Source organism: Hydra vulgaris, chromosome 04, assembly GCF_038396675.1.
Source record: "Hydra vulgaris chromosome 04, alternate assembly HydraT2T_AEP".
Taxonomy (NCBI): domain Eukaryota; kingdom Metazoa; phylum Cnidaria; class Hydrozoa; order Anthoathecata; family Hydridae; genus Hydra; species Hydra vulgaris.
Window position 1 is genome coordinate 25,208,358 of NC_088923.1, and position 21,769 is coordinate 25,230,126.

At 28.4% G+C, this 21,769-nt stretch overlaps 1 protein-coding gene across 1 annotated transcript in view; it reads left to right on the top strand.

Annotated features, from left to right (window-relative positions):
• The window catches only part of LOC100215219 (33 kDa inner dynein arm light chain, axonemal), a 29,086-nt gene extending 14,726 nt beyond the window's left edge, over window positions 1-14,360 (top strand). Inside the window, exons 4-8 of the mRNA XM_065795882.1 lie at window positions 3,497-3,584; window positions 3,696-3,810; window positions 4,366-4,429; window positions 9,572-9,736; window positions 13,893-14,360. Coding sequence (XP_065651954.1) covers window positions 3,497-3,584; window positions 3,696-3,810; window positions 4,366-4,429; window positions 9,572-9,736; window positions 13,893-13,931 — 471 coding nt within the window. The 3' untranslated portion in view covers window positions 13,932-14,360. The remainder of the gene's footprint in view (window positions 1-3,496; window positions 3,585-3,695; window positions 3,811-4,365; window positions 4,430-9,571; window positions 9,737-13,892) is intronic.
• The last annotated feature ends 7,409 nt before the right edge of the window (window positions 14,361-21,769 follow it).

A 21,769-nucleotide genomic window follows, 5' to 3' on the forward strand; every position in this document is an offset into this window, starting at 1 on the left:
GTGTTATTATTATATAAATATAAACTGTAATTTTTTTTTAAATGTTAATTCATGTCTCCAAGGCTAAGAAGGCCGCTATAGTTGAGGAGGCTACTTTAATTGTGATTACAACCCTTTCTCAACTATATAACTCTGAAACACAAATTTTGACAAACAAGGCAGCTATGCGGTGAAACAAGCTGAATGTGGAACTACCGGGGACATGGTATGGATTGAACTCGGAACCTATTGCTTATGAAGCAAGCACTATACCACTATACAATTACTTTTTGCAATTTTATACTAAATAAAAATTATTTTACTGATACGCATAAATTGTAGTTATTTTTATATATTTTTTGATTGCGGTTTGTTTTGTTTGATTTTATAGGGAATTCCGAGGTTGATTTTAGACAATCCCGTGATTTTGAAAATATAAAAAAAACCAAGATCCCGGGATTGCAGCTTTAAAATTCCAAAGCTTTTTTGCAATAAGATTTTTTTAGCTATATCTTCTAAAGGAATTCCACTAACTTGGTACCATAGAAACTTGGATAACTGATCCATATTTTTTCATCATTTACATAATGCATTGACCTAGCAGCTTTGAATTTTTTGTAAATAGATTTTGATGGGAATTTACTTTCTGTAGTGATTGCATTTATTGCATGTAATGTGTCATTTTTGAGAATGTTTTCTATACAGAAGTCTTATTAGAAATCAATCTATAAGTTACTCTAAAATACAGATGCAGCCCTTATTACAACCAGTGTAATATGCTGTTTTGTCAGCACTAATTTCAACTATAAAACTTTCAATTACAAATTTTATAACATTAAAACTTGCCAATGCCTGATCATATCTTTTATCCAATTGATATTTAAATATGTCTTATTCTATATTTTTCAATTATTTCATAAAGTTTTAGGTAATCTATGTGAAACACTTGCTTTTTTAATCGCAAAAAAAATTTTTAATGCAGCTTTTGTGTTGTTTTTTTTGGAACTATATAAGTTTCTTGTAATGATATATTAATTTTAAAATATTTTCCCTAAAATAATATTACGGAATACTACCCATAACCCATCGTTTATAACTAAAGAGTGAGAAATTTCAGTGTTTTTTTTTTTAATCATTTTTGTTGAAAGTTGATCATTTGCAGCAATGATATCTTAGTAATAAAATATCTTAGTGCGCTGCCTTTTATAGGCAACATTCTGCAATCATTCAGGCATACATAGTCAACATTCTGCAATTATTCAGGCATACATTGGCAACATTCTGCAATCTATTTCATGTGTGTCCTAATAGAAATAATTCAGTAATCAAAATTATTAATGCACGCTGCAACTTTTTTTTAAAATATAAAATATTCAAATCCCTAGGGAGGTCAGGGAAATTTAAATTAAAAAAAATCTTTTCGGAAGTGCCTTTTATGTCAACATACAATGAGAAAATATGGTAGTGAAGTTGCAGTTTTCTGACCCCTAAAAATGGACCTGACTAACAGCATTTTTTGTTAAAATATCATATGTGCTGACAAACTCTAAGTATTGGTATTAGCAGTGTGTTTCAATTAAGAAATTTTGTAAAAGTCCAGTAATATCTCTTATACAGATTCTATTCTATTTTATGAAGGTTTAAAAATTTTCAAAAGTAAATAAATTTATATTTATGTTAAATTAAATTTTGATTTTTTTATTAAATTTGTTATGCTTATGTTAAATTAAATTTTTAATTTTAAAACATCAATAAATATTTCTCTCACTATATTTTTACTCGATTTTTGATACTAACATTTTCAGCTTAACAAACAGAAATGTCACTGTTTAAACTAATTATTATGTATTAACATAATTAACATATATTAACATATTGACATTGAATTTAAATTTAAACTTCATATTTGTTGGCATGCTCAAGTTTTGTTGCAAAGATAAATTTATATAAATTTTTGAAAATTAAGCTTTTTCGTAGGCATTTTCATTTAATAATTATAAAATAAGGTAATAGGGTCATTATTTTTTTTAGATCAGGTATTTAATATGGTGGCGTCTTTAAATTGATAAATAATCAATGCATTTTGACATATGATACAATCACTTAGTCATTGAGTTCAAAACTAATTTTAAATAAATACTAATACAAAACATAAAAATGTCTGTTAAATATCAATAAAAAAAAAATTATCTGTTAAATATCAACAAAATTGAATGGATTGATAACAGTTTCTATTGAATTTATGTTCTTCTTTGCTTAAATACAAAATCCTCCTCCATGTTTCATTCTATCTTTTTGAAAATATTATAATTGATTACATCCACACAGATTACATCCAGTTCATAAATATGTGCCAGTAATCTTAGCTTGTCGATTTTAAGTGATGGTGCATTTGTATGATATTTGATCTCTAGTTTTTTTTTTTAACTGTTTTGCTTTAGGTTGTTTTTATTTGTTTTACCATATATATTTATTTTTTTATGTTGGTTAAATTTTGATGACTTATTTTACCAAATCTTACTTTGTCTTAGTCTACTTTTGGGTGAAATTATTATTGGATAGGTTTTATACTTTATTTTGTTTTATAAAAGTTAACAGTTCATTATGCATTATATCTTTCAGTTAAGTTAGTTAAGTTAGACTTCATAATTTGGCATTGTATCTTTCAGTCTTAGCTAAATTAGGGTTGACAAGCTTTATATTTTTTTTAAACTTCAATTGTTGAGTTTTGATTTAAACGCTAGAATTGATTCTACTCTTTAGCACTTGGTGTATCTAAATCTTTTGATATACTCCAAAAATTATAACATTTTCTTGTTTCTCTCCTACCTCCATTTTGGCAACAACAACATTCATAATATGCAACTCTTAACAATGCTTGCCTATGATATTGAGATAGATATACTTAGAAATTCAATATTTTCTACAGTTTTAATCCTTTCTTATAACTGTATGTTGCAAGTTAGCTCTTCATTTGATATATTTAATGGTCCAACCAATTTCTTTTGCTCAAATTTTAAAGTATTGAGTTCAGTTGCTTGAACATTTCAGTTGTTTAGTAGTTTGAACAATTCAATAATTTATATTTGAATGGCATTCTTATAAATGATAAATTTAAAAAACAATATTTTCATATAGTAATGCAAAATTATTTTTTTTGAATTGATAAAAGTTTAAACTTTTAACAGTTGCCATATTTTGTATTTAGAAGACAGTTTAAAAAAATATGATAATTGAAGGGGAAACAATATTTTTATATATTTATTTACATTTTATTTTTTATATATTTATTTATAGATATTTTTTATATATTTATTTACATTTCATTAAATAAATATTGGTAAAAATTAATCATCACAAACTGTCTTCTACATTAAATCCTGATTGCATTCATGCATATGCACATATTTGTAATGAAGCTTTAGAACTTGGGATTATGTCTTACATAATATGAAAAAGATTTTACAGTCAGAATTTATGTTCATAAGTTATTAACAAATGATAAATATTTGTATAGGAGCAGTTAGATATGAGATTGCAACAAAGACAAGCAAGAGAAACTGGTATATGTCCAGTCCGCAGAGAGTTATATTCACAAGCTTTTGGTAGCTTTTTTTTTTTTAGCATTTTCATTTAGACATCTTTTTTAAAAACGGTTTTGTGGTTTATGTTAATCTCAAAGATTTTTTTAATACTTATTTTATAAATGATTTTAGATGAACTGATTCGTCAAGTGACAATAAATTGCGCAGAGCGTGGACTTCTACTTTTAAGAGTCAGAGATGAAATTAGCATGACCATAGCAGCTTATCAAACATTATATGAGAGCAGGTTTGTTAAAAAAGTTTATTAAACAAGTATAAGTACAGAAATTTATTTATAAATATTGTTAATTAGTGTTTTTAATTGTTGTTATCTTGCATGTTCAAGTTGAAAGTTTAAAGTTCTCCATAAAAATATTATAGAGAAAACCATAGTTTTTCTATGTTTTATTTATTTTGTATCTGGAAATGTAGCTAATTTGATAGGTTTCACAGCCTGGTTTTTGTAACACTCTTCTCTGTAAATCTACATAAGCATCTTAAAAATCTACATGAACATCTTAGACATATTTAACATTATTGTCAGAAAAAATAAAAACTGAAAGGTTTAATGTCTGAATAATGTCTGAAGCAAAATAGATATTTATACAATATAAAATAGATATTTATATTTTAAATACAGGTTTTTACTTATTAGCTACTTATGTAATAGGTAATAAAATGGCTTAACAGTATTATATATTTTAACATTTATTTCTGGACTGTTGTCAAAACATTGTATCATTCATTTAACTTATTTCCATTTTTATTTTTTTATTTTTTAACATTGCGTTTTTTTTTTTAGCATTGCATTTGGCATGCGGAAAGCATTACAGGCAGAACAGGGAAAAACTGACATGGAGCAAAAGGTTCTTAATTTGTGAACTTTTAAAAAACAATTGTTTAAAATTTGAAAAATGTGAAATTGCGTTGTTACCGCATTTTTACAGTGTTGCATGTACAACAAAATACTTTTAATAATATTATATTGTGCATACTTCAAAAAAAAGAAAAATATACCAGTAATAGTATCTGCAATTTATAGATAAAAATTGACTTTGCTCTGTACACAAAGATAATAAAGATGAATTTTTTTTCATTAAATGTAAATCTTTTTAAAATGTTTGTACAAAATCAAAAAAAGTTAATAATATTGATAATTAAATAAACAAACAGGAACTTACAGGCGACTGAACATAAAAATACTTATAGTGAATTACGATAAAAATCGCGCCAGAGGCACGAACAAAACATAAACATACATTTATATAAAATGACTTACGATGAACCAGCACTGTGCCAACGGTCCATACAGAACAAAAACATAATGCCTTCTCACTAAATACATCAGTGGTATTGTGAAGCAGTTCCCCTTCCTCTACATAAATATATTTTACCTCTTTAGTTTCACCATTAAAGTTTGCTTTCTAATAATTTAATGCAATAAAAACATGCTTCTAGTTTGCAAAAGACAAAATAAAATCATAACTTACTTAAAATGTAATAAGCCTTTTATGTATTAGTTTATAATATATATTATAGTATAAAAAGCTGGTAGACTTAAGTCAAATATAAAGTTATTAAATGTATACATAGTGTGCAGTTTAGAAACTGATCATTATAGATCGCTGTTTCAGGGCCTGGCGCATTGCGGAATTCTTTTAAACATTATAAAGACATTGCTAAAAGAAAATGTTATAATATTTTTATAGTAATGCAACAATTTAATTATTTCTTTTGTTCTTACTTAAGAAGAATTGTTTTAAATATTTTAAACTTTGCAAACTACGCAAAGCATGAAATGGTTATGAAAATATATTTACTTTTTTAATTATATTATATAATTCAACTACCATTAGTTTTATTAGAATCTTGTTGAATTAAAGCAAAAATACTTAAATAAAGAATTATATTATAGGCTTTGATAAAATTTAGAACATTTGCTTCTTTACTAAATGACCATTAATAGTAAGTGTTACTTTTTATAAAAGTGTCGCTTAATTTTATAAAAAAATTATAAATGAGTTATTTTAAAATTTCCTTTCTTTTCTAGTTAATTTTTCCCGTCAAATTAAGTTTTTCTTTGCGCTCTTTGAAATGTTCTCAAAAAATCTAAAAAGCTGTGGCCATGATGTTGCAACTAAATATTATATGTGTGGTCAGATATAGAGTGCAATTGCACCTGCTTCCTGACCAAGCGTGTATTATTATTGTTTTTTGTTATTTTTTTCAACATCTTCACTTCCAAAAAGGCTGCAAGATACCACTATTAGAGTTGGAAAATACAGGAAGAGAGATGAAATTTATAGAGCAAGATAACGATTAACAGACAACTTAAAAGGTTGCAAATTATATAAATCTGGAAAACAAGATGAAGGAAGCAAATTCCATCAGGACTGATATTGGAGGAAAAAAAACTAGATAAATGAGAATTTTTAGAGCACTTAGGAACAGTCACAGAAAAAGGATGAGACTTAATTGAATGACGAGTAATACAAAAATGAATTTTAGTAGATGGCACAAGAGATGCTAGCTCTTTAGAGCAATGCCCATTATAGTATTTGTAGAAAAGAAAAAGAGAAGCAACATTTCGACGATGTGATTATGGTTGGAGGTTGGTTGCAAGAGCAGGTCCAACTATGTTTACAATGTATTTTTGCACCTTGCCTAAAAGAAAAAGGGCATCATTAGAAGATCCACCTCAGGTATGGCAACAGTATTCCATACAAGCCCATAAAGGGATTTGAGATTTATAGAGATAGAGAATAGAATCCGAAGTAAGAAAGTGTCGAGCTCAATAAAGAGATGCAACCTTAGCAGATACTAATTTTGCAACAGATTTGATATATGGTTTCCAAGAAAGATCAAAAGTAAGAGTTAATCCTAGAAGATGAAAAGTGGATGACTCATCGAGTACATCACCGTTCATAAATATAGGAAGATCTAAATTGTTTAGATTGTGATAACGATTAACTGAAAAAAATTGAGTTTTATCTGTATTGAAGTTCACCAGCCACTGTGAGCCCCATGCTGTAGCAGAAGTGAGATCTTTTTCAAGCTCAAATGCCCCCTCCAAGCAATCAGAGAGTGTTGGCTTCTTATCACGACAAGAATAAATGGTAGTATCATCAGCAAACAATGCCACCTTAGATGTGAGAATATCTGGAAGATTGTAAATGTAAATTAAAAAGAGTATTGGGCCAAGGATAGAACCTTGAGGAACCCCTGAGGTTACAAAATAAGAAGAAGAGTGCTGTCCATCAAGGACAACTTTTATACTATGATTGGAAAGGAAGGATTCAATTATCATAAAGAAGAGAGTTTATGTTGAGGCTCACATTGGCTGGGCTATGAGGCTCACAGTGGCTGGTGAACTTTAATTCAGATAAAACTCAATTTTTTTCAGCCAATCGTTATCGCAATAATTTAGATCTTCCTATATTTATGAACGGTGATGTACTCGATGAGTCACCTACTCTTAATCTTCTAGGATTAACTCTTACTTCCAATCTTTCTTGGAAACCATATATCAAATCAGTTGCAAAATTAGCATCTGCTAAGATTGCATCTCTTTATCGAGCTCGTCACTTTCTTACTTTGGATTCTATTCTCTATAAACATTTATTCGTCTAGTTTTTTTCAAAAACGTTTATTCGTCTAGTTTTTTTCCTCGAACATCAGTTCTTAGGAATTCGCTTCCTTCATCTTGCTTTCCTGATTCATATAATTTGCAATCTTTTAAGTCGTCCGTCAGTTGTTATCTTGCTCTACAATTTTCATCTTTTCTCTTTCAGTAACTTCCAACTTTAATTAGTGGCAGCCTTGTTGGAAGCGAAGATGTTTAAAAAAAAAAAAAATAATGTAGAAGACCAGCATGCCAAACTTTATGAAAAGCTTTAGAAATGTCAAGGGCAATAGCCTTTGCTTCTCCTCATCCATCTAATGCATGATAAAACCTATTAGTTTTAACAGTTAACAAATCAACAGTAGAACAAGGAGATCGAAATCTATATTGATGATCAGAAAGTTATTAGATTCAAAATGAGAGATTTAGAGTTTGTTAAATAAAGACTCAAAAACCTTGCTTATGATACTAAGAAGACTAATGGGGCAGTAGTTAGACGTTAGATGGCTTTTCAGAATTTTTGAAAATAGAGATAACAGATGCCACTTTCCAGCAGCCTGGAAAACATGACTCTGATAAGCACTTGTTAAAAGTTTTGAAAGTATAAATGACAGCTCCGGAGAACACTTCTGCAAGACTATAACAGTTACGTTGTCTGTACCAAAAGCTGTAGAAGAGTGTAAGCAGGAAATTTCTTTAGATACAGAAGCTGGAGTGATATTCCTGTGTGAAAGGTCAGACAATGGATAAACCTATTTGTCGGCTATATTAGATAGAACACAACTACTGGAATTAAGAGATGGTATTGATGAAAAGTTCTTAGCAAACAATTCAGCTTTGTCTTTAGGCGAGGTGACAAAATCTAAACCATTGAAGTGAGGTGGAATAACAGATTTACTCTCGTTATAGATAATGTTAAAGATCTCCAGAAATCACGAGAAACTAATTTTTGAGATGAAATATGAGATTTTGTGGTTTTTAGCAGTAGTAAACAGATGTCTACTTTTTGAAGATATGTTTTGCTGATAGATGTGAAAGTAATGGTTACGATTGGAAATCGCAGCAGCACAATGAGAGGAAAACCATGAAGAAAAGTGAGACTTGACTCGGAATTGTCAAGAGGGAATAAAGGATTCCATGCCCGTCTTAGCCCAAGAAGTTACATAAGAAGCACATTTTTTAGTAGGAAGACAAAACATTTCTACCCATGGGACATCCTGAAGAAAATCACGGAAAGAGTCCCAGTCAGCTTTAAGGTAGTTATAAGAGGTATGATGATAGGGAGACTCTAATGATAAAGAAAAATGAGATAATAGTTTTAGAGAAATCAAACCGTGATCAGAAGCACCCAAGGTTGAATGTGGAGAAACTGAGCACTGACTAGGATCAGAAACAAGAAATAAGTTAAGTAGAGAAGGTAAATGATTCGGATTGTCTGGAAAGCAAGTTGGAAAGTTAACTGTTTGTGTATGAGATTGAGAAAGGTAAAAGTTGTGGAGCATTAAAGTCACCAACAACAACGATATTGGCTGAAAGTTAAGAAGGAAGGACTTGGTCAGCTTGATCAATAATGACATCTAAAAGAGTGCAGTCTTGACATGAAGGAAAGCAATATAGAACAAAGAGAAAGGCAATATAGTTAAGCAGTGCTAAACGAAAGCACATAAAAGAATATTCTGTGGATTCAGACCTATTTACTAATTTGTCAGTAGTCCTGACAAATGGATGAATTCTTGCGAATAAAGATGCCCAGGCCAAGCATGTGACTATTTGAGTCTTTACGAATTAAAGGAAGATAACCATCAACACTAGATCGCAAGATCAGACAGCCAAACTCAAAATAGTCACACAAAGAGCAATTAGGTCTGGTGAACTTTGCAAGAGATAAGACTCAAAAGAAGAAAAATTACTTTGAAGACCACGAATATTAGTGAATGATGATGATGGTTTTTGGTGTTTTATACTTTTTGGTTCTTTGGTCATTTTTGAATTTGTTAAAGAACTCAACTCAAAGTGCAGTTAGTACTCAGTACATTATTTAATAGCCCAAGTAATTGGCTCATAAACCCTAACCCATAACAAAGACTCCAAATGCAGCATTGACAATGCACACCAAAAGTACAAACAGGGACACCATCCGTGCACAACATGGCACTGTTAGTACTTTGATATTTTACAACTGTTAATGGAATCAGCCTTTATATTGAATGGTAATGTAATTCGTTTCCTTCATCTTGCTTTCCTGATTTATATCATATGAAATCTTTCAAGTTGTCTGTTATTTTACTCTATAAACTTCATCTTTTTTTCTTCCAGTAACTTCCAATTTTAATTAATTTTTTTTTTTTTTTATCTTTATGTTTTTAAAAGATTTTTCATATTTTAGATTAATGATCTGACTCAGCAAAAAGAAGAACTTGAAAAGCAAGTAAATGAGTTAAAAGGAAAATGTGATGCCATTGAAAAAAGAGATGTCGAGCGTCGTGCAATTGAAGATAAAAAACACTCTGAAGAAATTCAGTTTTTAAAAAAGACAAATCAGCAATTAAAAGTATTTAAAAATTTGTTTTATATTTTATAATGTTTGAATTTTTAAAAAGTATTTAGTTAGTATTTATTTTAATATTTTGTAAGTATTATTTTAACAATTTAGCTATCATGAAAATGTTATTAAAACAACTATTTTGTTTTATAATAATATGTTATTATAAAACAAAAAAGATAAATTACCATCAATGTGATAAAAAGTTATGAACAATCTTTCATTTGTTCTTTACATGTTTTATGAGACAACTAAAGTTAAACTAATTTCATATCAAAAGTAGTTAAAACTTTGTAACATGTCATAAAGTTTGAATTATATTTTATTGTATGAAAATTGCTTTAGTTTCAAAATAAGAAAGATTGTTTTTATTCTTTACTTTTTCTCTTTTTTTAAGTGAATTTTTTTTTTAATTTAATATACTCCCAACAAGGCTGCAAGCAACCACTATTAAGTTGGGAGTTACTAGAAAGCAAAGAATAGAGTTAAAGAGCAAGGAATTGGTTAACAGAAAACTTGAAAAGTTGTAGATTTTATTCAGTTTAGAGTCAGCAAAACATGAAGATAGAAGAGAGTATTAGAGGATTAAAATGCCGGGAAAAAAACTAGACAAATAAAAGTTTTTAGAGTATGCAGGGATATATACAGTAGAAAAGTACAATTTTGCTGAATGATTAGTCAAGTAAGAATGAGTTGGTGGAAAGATAAAAACTTCTTTGAGTGTCAACTATAATAATATTTCTAGAAATAAGAACATATTTGGAAATATAATTGGACAGAAGCTCAAGCGTGGTTTTTGTATCTTATCTAGTAGAAAAAGAACATCATTAGAATAACCAGCTCAAATATGACAATCAGGAGTAATAAAATGGTGGGCACGATAATTAGAAGCAACCTTAGCAAATGCTAAGTTTGCAATCGATTGTATATATGGTTTTCCTAAGAGGTCAGTAGTGAATGATAATTCTAGAAGACTTAAAAAAGAAGACTCAGTGAAAAAGTTGCCATTCATTAATATAGGAATTTCTACAGTTTTTCAATAGTTATTTGCTGTAAATAACTAAGTTTTGTTGGAGTTAAAATTGACAAGCCACTGCAAGCTGCAATCTGTTACAGGAGTGAAATCAGATTCGAGATCAGATGCCAATTCTAAAGTGATAAAAAAGTGAAAAGTAGATAGGAGTATAAAGTTACCAGTAAATAGAACCACTTTAGATGCAAAATTGTTAGGAAGATTATTAATGTAGATAAGAAACAAAACAGTAATAAGGATAGAACCTTGAGGTACCCCAGATGTTATTGGAAATGATGAAGAGTGTTGACCTTTGTGGATGGACTCTAATAAGGCCATTAGTGTGAAATGTTTTGATGATTTGAAATAAATAAAAGTTATATAGAACATGTATATACATTTTGAAATGTTTTTGTTTATTTTGTATTAGCATTTATATCAATTTTATTTTATATTTTTGAAAGACATGTTGAAACAGTTTAGTTTGTGATGGTGATGGTTTTTTATGTTTAATATTTTTGTTTTTTTTTGGGCATGGATCAAGTTAAGTAGAACATGACTCATTCAAATAAGGTTCAATCATGCCTTTATTCAAACAAGAGCTTAAGGCAGAGTATTTAAGTCAGAGTTTATTTTTCCTAGTTTTTGCCTGAAAAAGCAAAACTTACAAAGTAGCAGAACACGGGGCAAATAATACTGGGTTACATGAATGTAGTAACAGGATGATCATGGTGATCCTGAACCTGAGCTGATCAGAAGTAGTTAAAAAAAGTTACTGTAAGCAGTACTTTATAACATTGAATGAGATATTTTATAAATGTATTATGAAAAACAATACATCTATCGGAATGCTGGAAATTAATTAAGTTTTATAGTTTAAGTAAGTTTTATAGTTGGAGTCATTAGTTGATAACTGAGCTAACTCTACACCCGAGATTCAAGCAAAACACAAACATAGAAATAGCAACTTACGGGTGAGCAAACACGGCATCAGAGGTTCAGACATAACACAAACATAAATGTAACAGGTGATGCGGAAGTTATTGGACAAATCCTAATTTCATTATTTGAGCATAATAATTAGTTTTTGTGGTTTTATGCGTAGGCATAAACGTTCTATAAAATATAAACTTTATCATTTGAAACACAATTATTTAAAATGAGGTTAAATGCAGCTGAATGAGAATCTTTTCGAAAGCGATTAAAAATGTTTTTTGTAAATAAACCTAATATTAAAAAAATAAATCGTAAATCATTTTGAAAAGGAAGGATTTGCTCGAAGTACAATATATGATAACCTAAAAAGACTTAAAACTGTTCAATCGTTTTCTGATAGAAAGCACCCTGGTCGTCCGACATCCTAGACTAGATAAAAGAAAGCCAAATTAACGAGACTTGTCAATAATCGAAAAGGGGTCAGTCAGAGAAAAATAGTTATTAAATTCGGTGTAAATCAATTGACAATTGGTCGTCAGTTAAAAAAAAAAAAATATTAAATATAGAAAACGTGAAAAGACTCCAAAATACACAATAGAACAACAAATAAAGGCAAAGAAAAGAAGCAGGAAACTAGTTAACCAACTCTATAACACAAAATCGCTTCTAGTCATTGATGACGAAAAATACTTTTGTTTTGCAGGGGACAACATGCCTGGAAATTCTGGATACTACACAAACAACATAAAGACATGTTAGAAAGTGTTCTTTTTATAGGAAAAGAGAAATTTCCAAAAAAATTGTTAATGTGGATAGCCATATCTGATCGTGGTATGTCCGAGCCATTGTTTCGCACTTCCAAGGCTGTAGCGATCAATTCATCAATCTATATTAATCAATGTTTAGAAAAACGACTTCTTCCATTTATTCACAAGTATCATGGAGACTTTAACTATTTATTTTGGCCAGATTTAGCAAACTCTCATTATTCTAAAGATTCTCTAAATTGGATGGACCAATATGTCTATTACGTTGATAAAGAATCCAATCCCCCAAATGTGCCTCAAGCACGACCAATTGAAAATTTTTGGGGACATTTGGCACAGAAGGTTTACGAGGGAGATTGGCAAGCTTCAACAGAGCAAGTTTTGATTGATCGCATTAAACTAAAACTACAAGAAATTGATTTAAACTTTTTACAGTCGCATATGAAAGGCGTCAGAGCAAAATTGAGATCAATTGCAGATGGTGGTGTTTTTTCATATAAAAAATAATATATTTTTATTAAAAGATAAATGCTTTATTTTAAAAAAATATAATAGTAGTTTGTTTTTTTATTTATAAATAAGTTATTGATATTTTTATTTTGTCCGATAACTTCCGCATCACCCGTTAGTAACTTTGGAGTGAATAAACTTTGCATGTGTTCAGGAGTGAATGAGCAGCGCAACGTTCCAGAGGTTCAAACAGAACACCAACATACATATAGAAATTTACGAGTGAATGAACATCGCATTAGTGATTTAGGCAGAATAAAAACATACATAAAAAGTAGTAGATAATGGATAAGCTAACACATTAACTAAGACACCTTCAACTATATAACAAACAAAAAGAGATACCACTATAGACATAAAATAGTTTTTAACAAGATTAGCAAGTATTTAACAAGTCCAATAGTTTTCATAATTTCAACACATGATTCCATACAACAACTTTTAAACAAGGTTAATTTCTAATCATTTCTTTTATTTTGGAAACATTTACAAGTTTGTTGTTTTGGTTGTTATTGAATTCATCCTCATTTTCTTTTCTAAAATTGTGAAGCTAAAGTTTTTAAACTCCTTTGAAATCTTGTTTTATAACTCATATTTTTGTAGGAACATAGTTTGCTTACATGGTTTCGATGTTTTACGTACTTCTTTTGTAGAACAAAGATTGCATAATTATTTACTTCTTTTGTAGAACAATGATTGCGTTAAAATGTAAAGACATTATAAAATATCTTTATATTTTATTTCGGATCTTAAGAATAAAAAGAATTAGTAGAAAAAAATTTTTTCTTACATTTTTTTTTTAATATCAAAGACCACTATCTGTTAGATATGTGAATCTTTTTTTTTTTTTAAATATCAAAGACCACTATCTGTCAGATATGTGGTTCTTTTTATGTGGTTCTTTTGTAGATGTATTAGAATTTTTGATTTATTTTTTCAGACTCAACTTGAAGGCATTATTGCGCCCAGCAAGAGATAATATGAGAAAATCCTGTGATCAAAAAAGAGTCAATAATTGGGTCTTGAGACTTTTTACGAGAAGCTTTCAAGTAGCATTATTTCAAGCCACGTAAACGCTTCTCGTTGTTTTATACGGCATTTTGATTTTAATGTTTTCCAATTTTTTAAATATTATAATTTTTGTTTTATTGTAAATGTCATCTAAGTTATTTTAGATGTATAATTTGTCTAGGTGTTTAAATTAAATTATTTTGAAACTCGTTCCTGTAAATATTTTTGAACATGAAACTATTTTTTAGAAATTATATAGAAAAATTATATAGAAAAAGTATATATTTTATGAAATAGATTTATTTTATATCAATTAGTATTGTTTATAACTGCAGCGTAATATGCAGTTTGAATAGTAATGAAAGAAAATAATTATGTTTAAAAAAAATATTAACTCGTTATTCACTAAATTTCTTTAGACTCACCTTTAAAACCTCAAAGTAGTGAACGGAAACTTTCGGCTTCGGCCGAAATTTCGGTTCAAACCGCAACCGAAATGAACCGAAACTTTTATAAGATTTTTTTTTAAGTTTTAATTTAGAGTGGGATCATGACGGTTTCCTAATTGTAATCGTTTGTTAGTAAATCAATTTTTAGTTATAACAATTGTAGAAATTTTAATTGAAATCATGTTACATAATAGTTTTAAGTGACTATTCTCAAATCATTCTTAAAATGAATTAATATTTAAGTAAAGCAACCCAAACCAGTAGTTTCATCAAAAGTTTCTCAGTGCTAAATTTTATAATGGAAAATAATCGATAAAAAACTGGTATATGGAATCATTTTACAGTGACAGCTAGTGATTTCAAATACTTGTAATATCTGCAATTAGAAAATATCTCGTAGATCGCACAATCCAAAACTTCAATCACTTAGCGGACTTTCATCACATTTAAGAAGTCATTTACTCTAAAAAACTCCTAACTGAAAAAGCAATACTCACAACTACCGGCAGTCCTGAAAATATATACCAACTTCAAATCAAGTTGAGCCTATTACAATTAAAAAAAAAACAATACCCTTATTTGACACCAGAACAAAACGGCAGAGGGCTGAAATGTTGCAATTTGCAATGCCTGGTTGGGTTGACAATATCTCATAAAATTAATTCAAACTTCGAAGAAGGTCTGAAGTTTCATAGATTTATATTAGAAAGCAAAGTTTGGTTTGGCAAAAGTAGCAAAGAGATTCCTTAGACCTCCACCAACATCTACCGAAGTTAAAAGGTTCTTTTTAACTGCTGGAAACATTCTTTCAAATGAAAGAAACAGGCTTTTGCCAGAAAACATGAAAAAAAATGTATTCCGCAGAGAAAATACTTCAACTATTATCTTTAATTATTGAAATGTCTTGACATATTATAGTTTTTACCAAACTATGTCTTATGGTGATTGCTTAGATATATGTAAAATAGTTTTTTTTGCTTTAATTTGGTGATCATAAAAGGTTCAGGGATTTTAAACATTCTTTTTCAAATTTCGGTTTCGGCTACGGCTTCATTGAACCGAAATTTTGGTACTTTCGGTTTCGGCTCATATTTCGGTTTCGGTCAATCATTACCTCAAAGTTCCTTAATAAATCAAAATCTCATTTATTTTTTATCTTAAAAAACATTGAAGTGAATGGATTATACTAATCGATAGAGAGGCAAACACTTTTTATTTGTTAATTTGTGTCCAAAGTGCAAATGCTTTTTATAATTGTTTTTATTGTTAAAATACTGAGACACACATTCACTTATAATGATTAAATTAAGTTACAAAGTTTTTTATATATCTTTTTTTTTTCTTTTTTTATATTTCGCCGTATTTACAAAGGTGTAATATTTAGATTCGTGAGTAAAATTATATAACGGAATTTATAATTATATAGTACTGGCAGGGCTTCAAGAATATCATAATGATCATATCACGAAGCCTTACAATGATTATTATATAATACGATTATGTTAAATATATATATATATTTAATTTTATTTAGGTGCGCCAAGTAGTCCTAACAACCTTATAACAGAGAACTGCGGATGTGCATTTAATCGGAAGTTTTTTCCAAACCAATGTCGCAAAACTTTCTCAGTTGTGGGGTTTGAACTACGGATCTGACGCAAATGCGTTACCACTGCGCCACGGCTGCTCTAATTTTGTATTAGCTTTTACATCGTTAATTTTTTTATAAAATTAGCATTTTAAAACCACAGTATTTGAAAATGGGGCAAGTTGGGGCAGCTAACTTTTTTAGTTTCTTACAGAATGATACATAATGTTTTTTAAAAAAGAATTGGCTTCGCGAAGGAAGTCTAAGGTAAAAAGTCTATAAAAATCAGCATACTAAAGCACTATAATAATCAGTTTAAACTCATAAAAAATTGCATTTTTTAAATGCATTTTTTATAAGATGTATCAATACATACATACATTTTTTTATAAATTAAGATAAATTTATCTATTATCTTTGTATACAATGAAAATTAAAATGAAAGGTTTTGCATTTTAAGGAGAAAATTAAGTTTTAATAATGATAAAATTTTAACAATAAAAAAGAGCTGTTTTCGGTCGTTTTCAAACAAAAATTAACAATTAAATCTATTATTTCAGAAATTATTTTTTTATACCGTTAGAAATATAAGAAACTGTAGAAAATAATTTGCTAATCACATTGTCTAAATTTATCTACTCAAAAAACTATATTTTAACCATATTTTAAGTGTTTATAAATCACTGTGCAGCGGACAGAAAACTTTTTTTTAATGCCTCAGACATCTTGAGATTCTCAGATAAAAACGAGATATCTAAAAGATGCCGTAGGGCGGTTACATATTAGATGTCTTTTTTCAGATATCTACGCAGTTGAGACCTCTAGTCTTTTTTGTTGTTTTTTTATTGAACGATTTTTTACATATATTTTAAAATTTGTTATTAAAAAAATTATTGAAAACGAAAAAGAAGAATTTCATTATATAAAAATAGTTTTCCTAAATTTGCAAAAGAATCACCTACATTCTCTGGGCTCCTACCCACCTTCAATCGGTGGGCATTGCAACATCTGGCTAGTTTTTATTGGCTAATTTTTTATTTTTTTTAATTTATTTTTATTTTAGGTGCCCCAAGAAGTCCTAACGGTCTTGTCACAGAGCACCGCAGAAGTGCATTTAACCAGGAAGTTCACGCCTCCATCCCTACCGTGACGCGAAAATATGTCCTGAGCTCGTTTCGAACCTGGATCTCCTGCTTATAAAGAAAGCGTTCTAACCGCTGCGCCACGGCCGCACGAATTCAGTCTTTTTACTAACTTTAGAGTTTTTTTTCTCGTCTTTTCATTTGAGACTCATCCGTTTAAAAATTAACATTGTTTGACTTTTGGAATTACTTTCTTTTCCTGCACGTTCTAGATCTTTTTTTCTTCAACTGCATTTTTTCGGGCTATTTCGTTTTTCTCTAGTGTATCTATTTAGATGAGTGTCATTTCCTTTTTTTGGCTCATTTTTTTTCAAAGCTAATGGTGTCGAAATGCCTATTATTAGCCAAACGTTATCAAATTCTTCAGTTCTTCAAGAACTCTTGTAATATTTTTTAAACATTTTCACTAAGATAATCAAAACTTAATCAAAAGCGCATTAAAAAAAGATGATTTAAAATTTTTTATAATATAAGATTACTTTTTGAGGAGCAGTTTGTTAGTGTGAACGAGTTTGTTAATGTGAACGAGTTTGTTAATGTGAACGATTTTGTAAGGTTTGAAAAACTAAACTTTATTTTATTTTTAATAAAATAAATTGTGAGAAATAAGTTTTTGCTCAAGATTTTAGATAATTGTTAATAAAAAGGTTTTTGTGATTTTTGTATAATTAAAAGTAATCTTGTATTATAAAAGATAATAAAATAGTTTGATAACATACTAAGTAGTATTTGAAGTGGGTTTTCTTTAAAAATGTTTTAGAAAATACGTAGTTAAAGTAAAGTAAAGTAAAAATACGTAGTTAAACGTAGTTAAAGCAATCTTCGATATCAAAGAACCATCTTTGTTTCATATTTTTAACCTTTCAATACAATCCAGTATTGTACCGGAGAAATTAAAAATTGCTAAAATATCACCTATTTTTAAAACTGGCGATAACACAATTATGTCAAATTATAGACCTATTTCTGTCTTACCATGCTTTTCAAAATTGTTAGAACGTATTATGTATGATAGGCTTAATAAATATTTAACCAAAAACAAAATACTGTATAATAAACAATTTGGATTCAAAAAAAAAACATTCAACGGATCATGCAGTAATCGATTTAATAAATTATATATCCGATGGGTTGAATAATGATTGTTATACACTAGGAGTTTTTATTGATCTGTCAAAAGCATTTGACACAGTTAACCATGACATACTTATAGAAAAACTAGAACTCTATGGAGTATTAAACAATAACCTACTCTGGTTTAAAAATTACCTGTCAAACAGGAAACAATACATAGTGTATAAAGAAAATGAAACAGGAAACAAAGTTATAACTTGTGGTGTTCCCCAGGGATCCATCCTAGGACCACTATTATTCTTGTTGTACATTAACGATTTATATTTAGCTTCAAAGACTTTAAATCTTATTTTGTTTGCTGACGACTCTAATCTTTTTTACTGAAATAAAAATATAAAAGATCTTTAAATATTTAAAATATTTAATGAAGAAATAATAAAAATTAATGATTGGATTATTTGTAATAAACTTTCATTAAATGTACTGAAAACTAAATTTTTGTTGTTTCATAAACCTAGTAAGAGTGATCACCTCCCTCTAAAATTACCCAATCTTTTTATGAATAATTCAGTTATTAAAAGAGAATCAAATGTAAACTTCCTGGGAATAATATTAGATGAAAATATATCATGGAAATCTCATTAAATCTATTGAAAATAAAATTTCCAAAAATATTTCTGTTCTATATAGAGTTAAACCATTTCTTAATATCAAGTCTTTAAAAATTATATATTTTTCATTTATCCATAGTTATCTATCCTATTGCAATATTGCATGGGGAAGTAGCAACTATGGAAAGCTTAAAAAAATTTATAGTAAACAAAAAATTGCATGCAAAATTATTTTTGGCGTTAAGAGAACTGCTCATGGAGAGCCTTTCTTAATGGAACTTAATGCACTCAATGTTTATAAACTTAATATATATCAAGTTATGCTGTTCATGTTTAAATCTAAACATGGTTTGTCGCCTAATATATTTCACTCTTACTTTACTAAAATTTCTCATAAGTACCCCACAAATTTTTCAAATGATAATTTTGTAGTTCCAAGATTCTATTTCAAACTCAGTTCATTCCAAATTCAATATCGTGGAGCATTTCTATGGAATGAATTTTTTCAAAAAATTAATAAAAATAACATTCTTCAAAACATATCTTTTGAACAATTCAAAATAGTATGTAAACGTTTCTTATTAGGAAAAAATTTCGATCTAAAATATTTATTTTAAAATTTGATTATAAAATAATAAAAAAATATATAAACTGAATAGGTTTTCATCTACTTTTTTTGTTTGTTTTTTTTGTGAAAAAGTCATAACTTATTTTTTTTTGATCTTCTGACTTTTATTTTTCATTTAAATATGTTGTTATTGAAAACTTATGCTATTTTAATACCTTATTATAAGTTTTATAATATCTTTGTAGAAATATATATATATACTTTTATGTTTAAAGTTTTTAAATTGTAATAATTAACTGACGGCTTCAATGTTAACGGGGCTCGGTGATAAGACAGTATGTCTTCTTCTTGCTCCGGCCATTTATTATATATGTAAACGATTTTTCTCATTGTAAATAGTATTATACGGCAAAATAAAATTTAAAAAAAAAAAAAATGCCACAAGAACTCTTGAAGAACTGAAGAATTTGAAAGCGTTTGGCCAATATTAGACATTTTGTTACTATATAAAGGTCTCACATGGTGCAATATTAAAAATAATCTATGGGTGTTTCAAATATGTCAACACATCAAGTTTTTAAATATTTTCATAGATCAAAACCTCATACGATGTATATTGTATTTAAACATTGTATGATAAATAGTTTTGTCACGATATTTGCTTTGCATATTTTTTCAACCTTTTATTGAAAATCATTTCATTTGTAATTTAGAAAAATGTGAAAAATGTTAGACTTTTATATTTACACTCGTCTTTTCGTTTTGGTATATATAAAAAAAGTGTTTTCTTTTATTTATATTTTTGTATTTTTATTTAGAATTTTATTTCAATCAGCAAATCCTTTTTTTCCTATAGCTTTAACTCTAGAATTTGTTTGGCAGTTTAATGGTTTTTTTTTTTTTTAATGTTTTTTTTTTTGTTTTAATGGTTTTATTTGTTTTAATGGGTTCATTTGTTTTAATGGTTTTATTTGTTTTTGTATAAACTTTAATGAAAAAATGATTAATAATTTCTTTGATTTTGTAATTAGGCGTATTGTATTTGTTTTTAATTTAGTAAAAAAATTAGTGATTATATAATGGTAGAAGCATTTTAAAGTTTATGTGGTACTCATTTTTAGCGTTTTCAAATTAATCAATTCAAAACTTACGGCATAAGGCCTGTCTTTGAGTCATCCTGGCCCCCCAGCTAAATGTACTTTTTGGTCTCAACCCTCCTCCCTCCCACAAAATGAAAATCTGTACTCCAACACAATTCTTTTTATATGGTTTAATAAATTTTACTGCATTAGATCAAAAATGAACAAGTAATTGTGATAGACTATGATAATATGTTATTCCAAAGAATAAACAAGGGACAATCAGATTTTTGTATTTTAAATATATTTAAAAAAAATTCAGTAGGGTAAAACGAAACATAGACATTTCTAAAAATTTAAATACTTTTCATCTAGGTTACATTTTTATACAATTAAGTAGATAATTTATTTTGATATCTTGTTGCTGCTTTTTAAATCAACAAAATGATTGATCACACCTTTTACATTGATTTCTTTTAAAAGAACATTTTTTTAGTTTGAAAAATGGCTAGAGCATACATCGTTTCTGCCCACCATTAGAACTGTAGCATTTTTTCACTATTTTTAAAGTTGAAAGGCGCCTTTCTGCGGTATGATTTATAAACGCAGCAGAGAGAAACATTCTTAAAGCAATATTGACATTAAGGGATGTCAATTCAAGTTGATCGAATATCCAGAAGAAAATCCGATGATTTTGTTTTCTAGTTTCACTGGTATCAATTTCGACTGAAGTAGGAACAAAGCTTTTAAAATGCAGACATATTTGAAAAATAAATTTTCTCATTTTCTGTGTAGATTTATAAAAGTTCTTGGGCTTGCAACAGAATCCATATCTGGAAGACGGAGGAGAAATCTAATAATATATATTTTTGACAAGATTAAGTGTATCAGCTGCCCACTGATCTATTATTAGAATAAATTGTAAAAAATGTTCAACTGGTTTTCCATGAGTTGCTATATATGTGTCTATATATGTGTTTGAATCAACAGTAATTGAATAAAGTTTTGCAGCTTTAAGTTCAATAAGTGCAGAAATGAATTTTAATAAAAAATTCATTTCTGCAGTTATTAAATATAAAATAAAAAATTGATTTGTTAAGTGCTCTTATTAAAGCAATTTCAAACGATATCAAATAAAAATGTAAAAGTGATCGCCTTTACAAGCACAATAATTCCTTTCGTTATGAAAGTGGGTCAAACTCTAAATGTCGCCATGAAAACAAATATATGATGAATAACTTTAATATCATCAAAGAAGACACTCCACTGTATTTTTAATATATATTTTTTTGTCG